The 13283-nt window shown below is 45.4% G+C and overlaps 1 protein-coding gene across 2 annotated transcripts in view; it reads right to left on the minus strand.

The window, feature by feature from the left end:
* The window catches only part of dpyda (dihydropyrimidine dehydrogenase a), a 113293-nt gene that overhangs the window by 52336 nt on the left and 47674 nt on the right, over positions 1 to 13283 (minus strand). For both annotated transcript variants that reach the window (XM_081696081.1, XM_027016151.3), the window contains exons 12-13: positions 11234 to 11418; positions 7493 to 7708 (exon numbers count right to left, since the gene is read on the minus strand). In XM_081696081.1, the coding sequence (XP_081552207.1) occupies positions 7493 to 7708; positions 11234 to 11418 (401 nt within the window). The remainder of the gene's footprint in view (positions 1 to 7492; positions 7709 to 11233; positions 11419 to 13283) is intronic.

Consider the following 13283-nt stretch of genomic DNA (forward strand, 5'->3'; position numbering starts at 1 on the left):
ACTCATTCTTTTAGTAAGTGTGATACTGAAATGCATATGTCAAAAATGTATGTTTTTATTGTCCACTCTTTGGTCTTGTTAGAACAAGGGACTAAATGTGAATGGTTAAATATAAGTTCGTATAAACAGACATAACTATGTAATAAAGTACAGCAGACATACACTTTGTAAATAACAAGGGGTTCCTATAAAAAGAACACAGAACCTCACTTTAGCTCACAGTACCTCATTCATTAAAATTTGACATCAATGTTGTTATTTTTTAGATATATTTTTAGAAATATCCTTCAAACAATCCTGCGTTCTAGGATGCTGTCATAAAATCAGCTGTTCAGAAGAAATAATTATGGGAGCAACACGATTTTGCTATCTGGGTAGGCAGTGCTGATCTGGAAGAACTACAAACCTCATTTATTGACCCATCACTCAGTTCAGCTGAGTGGGAATGGTCAGGCAGAACATCCACAGAGACAGGGGCATAACGACTCCCAGCAGAAAGTGCGCTTTAAGAGAGGAGTGGATGAAAGCACCAGACCATCCCAACTACCAGAGCAGTGTCTAACCGACACAGAGAAGATTTCGCAAAAGTACATGAAGCATTTCAATTGACTGAGTCGCGGGTTTAGTAAGGCACTTCTCCAGCAGAGCAGAAAATTGTGCTTTTCTTTTTTTGGTCAAATCTTTAAGCCGATGAGTGTTTACTCTGATTTAGAAGTGAGGCATGAGGAGATGCTAAAGAATCTACATCAGTGCCATGCTTACGGGAAGCAAAGACACCCAAGTCAGACTAAGTTTGGGCACATCAGGAGACTGAAGATGTTGAAGAAGCGCAACTTAAGTGCCCTTTCAGCCATAAAAGAGGCAGCCACTACTGCTTTGATCTCCCAATTAAACGGATATATTTATAAATGGTAAACATGGAACTGAAGCTAATGAGCCTGGGTATTTGATTTCTTTTCCCTTTTTTCAGGCCTGGATCAGCTTCTCTTCTGCTAATTTGCTTGTTAAATAAATACAAAGCACTGAACTGTGACTGGTGTGCTACATGCAAAATCTGTTGTGCTATTGTCCTTTTATCGCCTTGGACTTGCAGATCAAGTGGTAAATAAACAAGACCTGTCAAAACGAATAAAGCATGAGGCAACCGAGTGATGAGACTGACGTTATTAGTAGCTCTAGTAGCTCTAGTTTTAACATGCAAGCCCGTCAAACTATTAGATAAGCAATTATGATCCATATTGCACATCTCCTTTGTTTCGCAAGCAACACTGTTTTAACACTGTGTCTATGTGCTGCTTGTATCACCCTAAAAAAACAGTGTCTTGACGGAAATGCCTCTCACCTCTCACCTAGGAAATGTTATTCTTTGTCCATTAGCTGTAGGGCTAATGGAGTAGCAGAGGTGTTAGAACTCCCAGCCTAGTCTTTTTCTAAAGGTTCAGAACTCACCTTTGACATTTTCTGCATTGATCTTATGGAAGTGTTCGCTCCCTCTCTTTCTGTCTTGCTTGGCGTGAAGAGCTGCGTTGTGATTGAACAGTGGCTATGTCCCTATCTCCCCGTGTATTGATTGGGTGACAGGACAGATGGAGAGGATCGCCCTGCCGTGTGTCATGTCTCTACATTTCTGGCAGCTCTTATCAGAGTAACCCTCACAAAATGCCAGCAACAATCCAGCCGAGTTTACATTCTATCAGATAGTCGATTTGTATTCTTTCATACAGCTCTCAAATGCTGTTTCGTCGAAAACAGACAGAAAACAGCAGGCCCGGTGTTTCGCTGACGCCCTTTTCTTTGATATCACAGCCCGCACATGATTGCAAAGGTAAACAGAGAACATCAAAATGGCCACAGAAAATAGGGGGGGGTAAGCTGAAAGAGCACAACGGCACATTATTCAGCCAAGGACCGAGGCTGGCTAAATGCTGGCGCAGCTTCTGAGGGCCCCACGCTGGGAGTTATGCTCCCGGCACGGATGCCACAACGCTGCCGGCTACGGAAAGGGCCGAAAGCCCCGCAAGCACACCCGCTACAAGTGCCGCTGTTTGCCGCTCATCCCGATTCTGTCTGTCTGCGCCTCTGCCGCCTCAGTGTGTCATGTTAAGCGCCAGTCACTGCCAGCGTGCCAATTACATGGCCTGCTTTCCGGGAAGACGGCAAGGCCTCTCTCTCTCTCTCTCTCTCTCTTCCTCTCTCTCCTTCTCGCTAGAAAAGGAGAGCAAGAGTGAAAGAGTGTGAGAGAGACTTCCTCAAGACTGCTGTGCAAGCTTACCCTAATTAACCATCAGCTTAATTAGACAATTTACTGTGTAATTAGCAGGCAATTAGTCAACACCTCTCAGATCTTACTGACTGCTTTGACAGGCCTGTTTTCCTATGCTGATTCCAGAGTTGAAAAAGCACCTACGGTGTTTATTTTACCCCTCCTCTCCCCTCCCCTCTGATGGCCTAATGCACAACAACCGCATCTAAGCACGCAGTAATCACCACTGACGGCCCGGCTGGAGGGGGGGGGGGGGGGGTGTGCTGGTTAAGTGGGAGGTGCGAGCCGGGGGCAGGGTGGCCCTTCGGCGGGAGACGCAGACGCTCCTTGCTAGCAGCATCTCGTAGCACGGCTGCCCCTCCAGGGAGAGCGCTGACAATCTCATCAGCGAACAATGATCAAGAGGTAGGCGTGAGGACATTAATGACACATTTTACAGTCCAATTATGAGTAAGTTCTGTGGGAAAAATAAAACCCTTCTGCAAACACATTTTACAGCCACTCAGGCTCAGCCTCCGGGATGCAGAACGCACGACAACTGTCTGCAGCGTTTAGTGTCTCCATAAAGGCCAAAGTGGATTTGCATGGACACATTACAATAAATTATAAATTGAGGGTTGGGGCCTGTGTGTGTCTCTGTGTGAGTGATGGAGGAAAAGAGCTGACTTGGCCTCTCTATCACTCTCCCACTCTCTCTCTCTTTTGTCTTCTGTGTTTTCCGCCAGAAGGCCAGCACACTGTCCTAGGATCCTGTCCATCAAGCTATCTTGCTAGTGTCATGCTAGAGGTGATGGCTGTCAGTCCCCTACACACTCATGAACTCCTTCCCAGAATGCACTCATGGTAGTGTAAAATGGAAATGCTGGGAAATGTCCATTTTTTCATAATGGCACAGAGTCTAAGAGCAGAGAGGCTCCTACTAATTATTATTAATTGATTTTTTTTCATTGATTCCATCATTTATAAATAAGCCAATGAATCAATAGATCAGTAGGCTACGTGAAGCAACATATTTATGTACATAAACAGTTAAAACATAATGAAAAGCTGATGCTTGTTGTGAGGAGTGAGCAAAGTTGGGCTCCATATGGGTGTTTGAGAGCCACAGCCCTTAGCACATGAATGCAGGACTCACTAACAGCTCACCACAATCTATTATCAGCTTAAGCCATCAGGGAGAGAGAGAGAGAGAGAGAGAGAGAGAGAGAGAGAGAGAGAGAGAGAGAAGATGGGATAGAAAGAGGGGACGAGAGGTCCCTGTGTAGCACTGGAGGTACGTGACCTTTAACCTTTCTGTGCTTCATAAAAATGCAACTGATTAGTGCTAGTGGGGAATTAGCGCGTGGAGCAGTACAGGCAGCCCGGGGGTGTACTGATGGAGTGACAACGGTGTGCAGATGTTAGGTAATGAGATGTGTGACACATCGTCTGCGTTACCATGGAGCTTTATTCAACAATTCTCATTAAGTCCCCTCCATCTGAGGCATACAGTGCATGCATATGTGTATGTGTGTGTGTGTGTGGGGGGGGGGGGTCTAGGCTATGTATGCGTGTATGTGTGCTTAGGCTAGCTCCACTGTGAGACTTCTTTTGTTTTAATTGCAGTCATGAAGTTGAGGTAGATCAGTGGGCAACTGCTGTAGAAATCCTCCAGTTACTACATTAGTTAATGTGAGAAAGTTCATTCAAATTTGCCCAGCAAATCCTCCTACACCAGGATGAGAAGGCAACTGCAAGAATAAACTAATGTTCTCAGAAGGAAAACACAGAAGCTAGAAATCTCTGGAAGGTAGGCATGTTCAATGCTCAGCTCAAAGGATCCCTTCCTCTGCTGAAAAGTCATGAATATAGAAAGGCTCGGCCACTTACACCTGCCAGGAAAAGCCATGTAGGTAACCTCAACCAAGAATAGACTTCCATAAATCATTAAAGTCCAGAGGTACACAGCCAAACCGGTGGAACACAAGCTCTTTTAAGAGTCCAGCTACCTAAAGTATGTAGATGAAGTTTCATTCGGTGGTTAGTCAGCTTAGCACCAATTACAGGTGTGATTTAGCCTGGTCTGACCAGTCAAAGGGTTAATTGGGCCCAGGCACCCCTGACTGTGCTGCCTATGTCGTGCTGGTGTGAGCCCATTCGCCACAATCCTTTCGTAATTAGCCGGAAACAAAGCAGCAAATGTACCAATCACAGAGCCGACAGGGCCTTGGTTCTAACGCACGCGCCCGAAATGTCCTTGTCTCTCACAGAGAGGAAAGAAAAAAGGTTGAGCGGTCTAAGCATCAGAGAGAAGACGATCTGGGCCCGCCCCCTCCCCCGCCCCACCACAGTTCACAGTTCAGGAGAGAGGAGAAGAAATGACACATTTTTATGTGGAACTTCGTTCATTAAGCCTAATTAACAGGCAAGCAGCTCGCCCACCACAGCTTTGTTAGCTGCCCTTCCCCCGGTCCCGTGAGCTAATTAGCCATTCTGAGCACGCCCGCGCTTAGGCAAGACCCACAAGCGTGAAGACTCTCATATCCATGGACAATCCACCGAGCATCTCCAACACTATCAAGACGGTGGTGGAGCAGGGCTGATCAGCCAGGGCGAAAGCACAGGATATTAAAAAAAGAACACCCCCCCCCCCCCCCGTGTTTTAGCAGGACGATAGCTGAGTGTCCGCCGTTCATTCATATTGACATTAAGAACTTCTTTATCTCTTTTCCCCAAAGAAAACCCCCCTTACAATCTTTCCCACTGGGCGCACAATAAAGAATAATATGATTCCTGTTTACCCAGATATCGGCTGGTATTTCAGCACACACTGACAGCCAATAGCTGCAACAGTATATTAGAGCCCAATCTGGCATCTACAAATGTCACGGGTAAGGCAGTGTGGTGTGGAGGGAGGGAGATGTGGGCAGGCCCCTCCGCTAACATGCGCAAAAGTCCACGAAAGATACTACGTTCACAGAATCGGCACGACATGCAGTGCTCAGTCTTGGTGCGGGAGCTGCGAGCGTCTCTCCACAGGCGGGCTAATGCCACCATTCCTAGATGCCCAGGTGGAGGCATCGCTGCCTGAACCTCTGCCGTTAAACCTGCCCAGGCAGATCACCATGTAGTCCAAAGAAAAAGGCTACAAACGTAACAGGTACCCGTGCCCGCCTCCTGTTGCACCACCCAGTTCACATAGTTCCCTCTTTGAGGTAAAAGAAAACACACACACAGACACACACACACACACACACACACACACATGCAAAGTCCACAAAAAAAAACCAACCATGACCTTTAGTAAGTGACTGGGGAATATGTGAGAAAGAATCTCCACAGGCACAGTACTGTACCACAGACACACACACACACACACACACACACGCACACACACGGGGCCAGCATACAGCATAAGCAATATTTATATTTCAACATGGCTTCCCCCGCCATCAGAAATGAGCGGCACGAAGAGGAAGTAAGGTCAGAATAAACAAACCATTTTGGTACGTTTCTTCTACTTTTTCCTACCAGCACCATATGCAAGTCTTCTGTGTTGCTATAGAGATGTCTGTCATAAGTTGTATTTTTTAATCCACCCTCTCCTTTCCTTTTATATCTTTCATTTCATTTCCATCTCTGGCTCCACACATACAGGGATAAATGTTACTGATGTTATGCAAACATGTTACTGATGACCACCAGTAGCACAATCCGGGAGGGTCATTCAAAGTTTTAAATACCCCTAATAGTTAATGTTAAGTATTTATTTATATGTTCAATAAGTTCCTTTTTTGGTGTTTGACTGTTTTGAAACAAGCCAAACACTGAGCGCAGACTAGGACGCACCAAGTGATCAGATCACTCTGACACTGCAAGTCTCCTAACTGTTGACCGTTAGTGTTGCTGTAGGTGTGTGAACTGCTGACTGATGTGGTTGCTGTGTACCTATGATAACTGCTGCTGCTGCAATTTCAGCAATTTCAAGCCGAGCGACAACAGTGAGCAGCCCATCGTGAAAACTGCCACTATGGTGCGCGGCAAGCCGTTGCTTTAGTAATGCCTGTGCTTTAGTAATGCGTGGTATCAGCACTTTAGTAATGCTTAGTATCAGAACTTTAGTAATGCTTAGTATCAGTGCTTTAGTAATGCTTAGTATCAGTGCTTTAGTAATGCTTAGTATCAGTAATGCTTAGTACAAGTGCTTTAGTAATGCTTAGTATCAGCGCTGTAGTAATGCTTAGTACAAGTGCTTTAGTAATGCTTAGTATCAGCGCTGTAGTAATGCTTAGTACAAGTGCTTTAGTAATGCTTAGTATCAGCGCTGTAGTAATGCTTAGTATAAGTGCTTTAGTAATGCTTAGTATCAGCGCTGTAGTAATGCTTAGTACAAGTGCTTTAGTAATGCTTAGTATCAGTAATGCTTAGTACAAGTGCTTTAGTAATGCTTAGTATCAGCGTTGTAGTAATGCTTAGTACAAGTGCTTTAGTAATGCTTAGTATCAGCGTTGTAGTAATGCTTAGTATCAGCGCTGTAGTAATGCTTAGTATCAGCGTTGTAGTAATGCTTAGTATCAGCGCTGTAGTAATGCTTAGTATAAGTGCTTTAGTAATGCTTAGTATCAGCGTTGTAGTAATGCTTAGTATCAGCGCTGTAGTAATGCTTAGTATAAGTGCTTTAGTAATGCTTAGTATCAGCGTTGTAGTAATGCTTAGTATCAGCGCTGTAGTAATGCTTAGTATAAGTGCTTTAGTAATGCTTAGTATCAGTAATGCTTAGTACAAGTGCTTTAGTAATGCTTAGTATCAGCGTTGTAGTAATGCTTAGTATCAGCGCTGTAGTAATGCTTAGTATAAGTGCTTTAGTAATGCTTAGTATCAGCGTTGTAGTAATGCTTAGTATCAGCGCTGTAGTAATGCTTAGTATAAGTGCTTTAGTAATGCGTATCTGTGCACCCATTGGAAGAAAAACGTCACAAGCCAGGCACCCAGCCCAGCACCGCATCAGGCACCAAGCCAGCCACCATACCAGGCACCCAGCCAGCCACTGCAGCAGCCACTGTAGAAGGCACCTAGTCAGACGCCGCACCAGGCATCAAGCCGGACGTCACACCAAGCACCGCACCAAGCAGTGAGCCAGGGCCTGAGCCGAGCACCGCAGCAAGCTCCCTGCTCTTTCAGTTCTTTATGGTCTGTAGCTCTTGATCCTAGAGCCTGTGTCCCTCTGATGGACCTCTCTGAGAGCTGTACCTTATCCAAGGAGAAGGTCTTGGTGAGCGCGAACGCCCAGCCCTCTTCGAAGGCCCGGCGGATCATGGTGGCACTGGTGGTGGGTGTGGCACTGGCCAGGCCGAACGGGTTGGAGAACGTCATCCCGCACACCTCCACGCTGATGTCCACGGAGTCCACGGGTGAGTAGAAAAGGGGAAGTTGTGGCTCGCCACCAATCGTCTGCTCATGAAGGGCCTGAGGCAAGAGAGAGAGAGGCAAAGAGTGTGTGTGTGTGTGTGTGTGTGTGTGTGTGTGTGTGTGTGTGTGTGAGAGAGAGAGAGAGAGAGAGGCAAATAGTGTGTGTGTGTGTGTGTGTGTGTGTGTGTGTGTGAGAGAGAGAGAGAGAGAGAGAGGCAAAGAGTGTGTGTGTGTGTGTGTGTGTGTGTGTGTGTGTGTGTGTGTGAGAGAGAGAGAGAGAGAGAGAGAGAGAGAGAGAGAGAGAGAGAGAGACAAAAAATGTGAGAGTGATAGAGAATGAGAGCATGTGAGATAGCAAGAGAGAGAGAGACAGAGAGAGAGAGAGAGAGAGAGAGAGAGAGAAGCACAGATCGGTTTTCGGTGCGAACAAAGCCTCAGGTCCCACGAGGAGGCTCGCTGTCTGCGCAAATGGAAATTTCCGGAGGTTAGTGCGCTTCATGCTCCAGCACACAGCCGCATATGCGGGCGTTTCCAGCGACAGCGGGCCAGCAGATAGGGCAGGCGAGATTGCGGGACGTGTTTGGGTGAAACCCCAGCGTGTTGTTTATCTCGGCCCACTGTGGCACAGAGGCAGCAAACCGCAGTCATACACCAGCTCTCTCTTTAATTAGGCCCGCGTTTATCAAGCGCTTAGCATTGCATCCGTAATGATGTCACAGCTGTATAATAAGCGTGGGGGGGGGGGGGGGGGGTGTCACGCAGAAAGCCGCGCACAGATATGACAGCCCTCCATAGTCCACTGAGGCCATGTCAGACAGAGAAAGAGAGAGACAGAGGCAGAGAAGGGGAGAGACCGAGAGAGAGAGAGAAAGAGAGAGAGTGAGAGAGAGCGAGAAAGAAATGTATAGAGAGACACAGAGAAAGAGACCTGACAAGACAGCAAGAGAGGGAGATAGAGAGAACGAGTTCCTGTAACACCACACGAGAAAAACAACTAACACCATGGGACCCTCTCCAGCCCACTAAGGCCCTGAAGGAGACTGCTGTTGTCAAGCGTGTGTACGCTGACTAGGTCTTTGGCAGATGATATCCCTAATTGCGATGATTTGTTTATCAGAGAATCTGCAGTAATTAGTGTCTAACATTTATGTAAAGGAAAGACAGTCTCATAGACAATAGGAAGAAGACACTTGCACCTTCAATGTTCCACTGTGAGGTGCCAGCGAGAGCTGAGAGGAGTGAGAGGCACGAGAGGAGCCTGAGGGAGCTCGGAGCGGAGCTGGGATGGGGGAGAAGACAGAGCGCAGCGAGTTCGGCTGATCTAAGTGCATTTCTAACATTAATCTATGAACCTTCCCACAAAGTGTTCACTTTATTTCCTCCACCACAGTCCATTACTTAAAAAAAAGAAAAAAGAAAGACACCACGGAAAAAAGGAAAGGGAAAAGCACAAGCTATCTGCCCCTCCGTCCTTTCCCACTACTACTGGTCATTTCATCCGCAAGTAAACAGTTATCTCTGCCTGGCTTTGACTGAAGCGATGTTAGGACAATTAACCCCCGAATGAACCACGCTAATGCAGCAAGCACTGCACTTGGGTGGGAGGGTTTGGCCAAATGGAGGCCTGGGGGGCCGTGGGGACCTGGACGAGAGGAGGCGGCCACTGCGTGTGCTGACCCATGTGGAGGGGTGGAGAGGGGACATTAGGCCACACATTCCCAGCCTCCGCTCTCCAGGAGGTCTCCACTGGGAAACGGCAGACAAGTGCCGAGCGGCTGCATTGAGTTTAATGCATTTTACCAGGGCCGCAGTGAGCATTCCAGGGTCATTTTTTCACTGAGTGCCGTGGAACATGCAAATGTGTTTAATGTGCATGAGTTAGTGCTACTTTCCTTCCATGTGAAAAAACAAAACAAACCAAACAGACCGTGCCCCTGGCTCCTAAGCATCGGTGATTCGCTTACGATTTCCGATGAGCCGATGACAAAGCACTATTGAGAACCATGAAATAAATTTGAGCTCTGAATGCAGGGTGAGGGTGTGAGAGCCGAGTGAGTGGGTTTAAGTGCACGGCTGGGGGCCTGTGTTCAGCATTTGGCTGTGTGCCAGTGAATAGGGGTTAGAGGGGGGCATGTGAGCCTCTGTAAGCCTCTCTCAGGGGCCCTGCTTGCCTTGGACCAGAGAGCTAAGACAAAGCTAAGTGTTTCTCTCTCTCACTTTCTCTCAATATTTCTCTCTCGCTGTGTCTCTCCCCCTCACCCCCTCTCTCTCTCCTCTCTGATCCCCCCACTACTAATCTGAGTGGGCTTCTATTGCCAGGGCCTCTAAGGTAAGGTTTAAGGCCATGTCAGAGACAGACTGGATTGGTAAATCCGTCATCAGGTACTGCTCACTGTAAAAAGCCATGGGACTGCTATTGTGCTGTTCCTCTACTGCAGTGTAATATACGCATAATGTATTATGATGAGTATGACAGTGTAATGTACTCATTAATGTACTCAGATGAATAGGAAACAGTCTAATGTACTCATTAATTTATTATGATGAGTATGAAGCAGTGTAATGTACTCATTAATGTACTCAGATGAGTATGACTGTAATGTATTCATTAATTTATTATGAGTATGAAGCAGTGTAATGTACTCATTAATGTACTCAGACGAGTATGACTGTAATGTACTCATTAATGTACTCATGAGTATGACAGTGTAATGTACTCATTAATTTATTATGATGAGTATGAAGCAGTGTAATGTACTCATTAATGTACTCAGATGAGTATGACAGTGTAATGTACTCATTAATTTATTATGATGAGTATGAAGCAGTGTAATGTACTCATTAATGTACTCAGATGAGTATGACAGTGTAATGTACTCATTAATTTATTATGAGTATGAAGCAGTGTAATGTACTCATTAATGTACTCAGACGAGTATGACTGTAATGTACTCATTAATGTACTCATGAGTATGACAGTGTAATGTACTCATTAATTTATTATGATGAGTATGAAGCAGTGTAATGTACTCATTAATGTACTCAGATGAGTATGACAGTGTAATGTACTCATTAATTTATTATGATGAGTATGAAGCAGTGTAATGTACTCATTAATGTACTCAGATGAGTATGACTGTAATGTACTCATTAATTTATTATGATGAGTATGAAGCAGTGTAATGTACTCATTAATGTACTCAGATGAGTATGACTGTAATGTACTCATTAATGTACTTAGATGAGTATGAGATATTGAGAGGCTTTTGTATCAAGCACCATCACATCTCTCCTTGCACAGATTACATGTAAAGCTCTTCATAATTAATCAACTCTCCAAATCCTCCCTTTCCATTGGCTTTTGATCTTAACATGACACTTAATCAGGGTAACATCTGTTTCGGTCTCATCAGCACAAAAACAAGTGTTTGGGGGTGCGTGTAAGAATACACGCATTTGGGGGTGTGGTTATGTGTTAGCTGTGAAAATTAATCCATGGTTGTTTGCATATGCAGCAGTGTGAGTTCTGCATATGTGTGCATTTGTGTGTGTCTGTGTGTGCATGTGTGCGACGTCGGGCACCTGTAAGTATTTGTGGATGTGCCAGGAGGCCTGCTTGCCATCGTTGACTGACTCCACGGTGGTGTTGGCTAAGCCAGCCACGTCGCCCCCAGCAAATACCCACGGCTCACTGCACTGCATGGTCTCTGGGTTCAGCTCAGGAAGTCCCCATCTGTTTAACCTGATGGGAGCCATGGCCTCCCTCACTAGGGAGAGAGAGAGAGAGAGAGAGAGAGAGATATGAGTGAGGGAGAGAAGTAAAAGAAGAGAGAAAGAAGAAAGCAAGAACAGGGATATTTAAGTACACCCTTGAAGGGAAAGACAGGCGGACTAAAAAAAGAGAGCGAGGTATTAGGGAAAAAATGGCGAGGAAGAGGAAGAAACAGGCACGTGGGGAGCAGGCCCCGCCAGAGCTTCACAGACTGGAAACCACAGGCAAGACTAATATGAAGTCTCTGACAAGACAAATGACAAGTGGGGCATCTGTTCCTCTACAGCTCGCCTTTGGTTAATGTAACACCCCCTGATGCATTTCACTCACCGCTAGCAATGTTAGCAAGGAGATACTCTGTCAAACTGATCTACATTATAAAATGACCCCCCCTCGCCTCACACACATACCTATACAATTCATCTTCCAAAGGCTGGGCTTTTCAGCATGGATGATGGTCTACATTTATCAATGGGGACATTTTAAATACAGATCTATGGGTTAGCAAGATTTATTGCACAATGTTAGGATTACTGAAAAAGCTTCACCTTCTCGACCATTCAACACAGTGTTTTATTTGATACCAGTAGGTGTACATATGAAGTCTAGGAATGTCAGACAACAAAATCGTTCTAATTTTTGGTACTTTGTATTCCATACACACTAAATTGTTCCGACACATTTATATGCCTAAGTTCCCTCCAGATGGGAAGGCAGGAAATGCAGTAAAAACAACAATCACAAAATAAAATAAAACCAAATAAAATAAAACATTAAACACAAATATATATATATATACTCTGTTTAACAGGGGATTTATGACGAAAATGTATTTTGTGGTGCAATAAACCTAAAATGTGTTAAAAAAACAACAACCTGCATTTAGATTTTTACCACAATAAGCTAAATACAGTTGAGTAGCACTAAACAGGTAATGTTAAGAACAAAGGCTTGAACTCCCCCTGTGGGCAGCTAGGTCTGCTCAGGAGAGAGAGAGAGAGAGAGAGAGAGAGAGAGAGAGAGAAAGAGAGAGAGAGAGAGAGAGAGAGAGTGATCAGCTTTTATGGGTGAAATTAGGCCTTTAATGCTGATTGTCCCCTTTCTCTCTCTCTCTCTCTCTGTCTAGAGCTCTCTAAAATCACCTAGACCTCTCTAACAGCCTCACTTAACCTATTTCAATCACACACACACACACACACACACACTACAGGGAATTGTCTTTGTTCCTCTTTTCTACCATGCCTCCTCTGCTCAGGAGAGGGAGTGGAGTGTGTTAGGGCTCTCATACTCCTAAGAGATTGGTCTTAAGTAAAGTATCTCTAACGCACACACACACACACACACACACACACACACACACACACACACACACACACACACACACACACACACACACACACACACACACACACACACACACACACACACACACAGACGCACTACCCATGAGCATTACTCCTCAGTGGCAGATGTAGATTGCCAGGCCCCATTAACCAGAGGGATCCATGCTGGATGGGAGACATGCTGGCTAAACAGCACTGAAGAGCTGAGTGTGAAGCTCCACACTCTGCCTGTACCACTGGACTGACTTACTTCTAATGTGAAAACAGTCAATTAAAAGGATCTTATGAGGGATTTGAGCGTGACACACAGAATGTTGTCTTTTGGTCTCCACGGAACTTTAGACATAACACCTAATCCTGACGCTTCTCACCAGGCTGTTCTCACACTGGGAAACGCTGGAGCGCTACACCGTATTTGCATTCATACAAAAAACAGTTGGTGTTCCTGTCATAAGCCATCGCATAGCATATCTGCATTTGCCATGTACAAGTCGCCATAAGCACCAGCAGAAGCTGC

This window comes from Electrophorus electricus, chromosome 14, assembly GCF_041902795.1.
Source record: "Electrophorus electricus isolate QZ-2024a chromosome 14, ASM4190279v1, whole genome shotgun sequence".
Taxonomy (NCBI): domain Eukaryota; kingdom Metazoa; phylum Chordata; class Actinopteri; order Gymnotiformes; family Gymnotidae; genus Electrophorus; species Electrophorus electricus.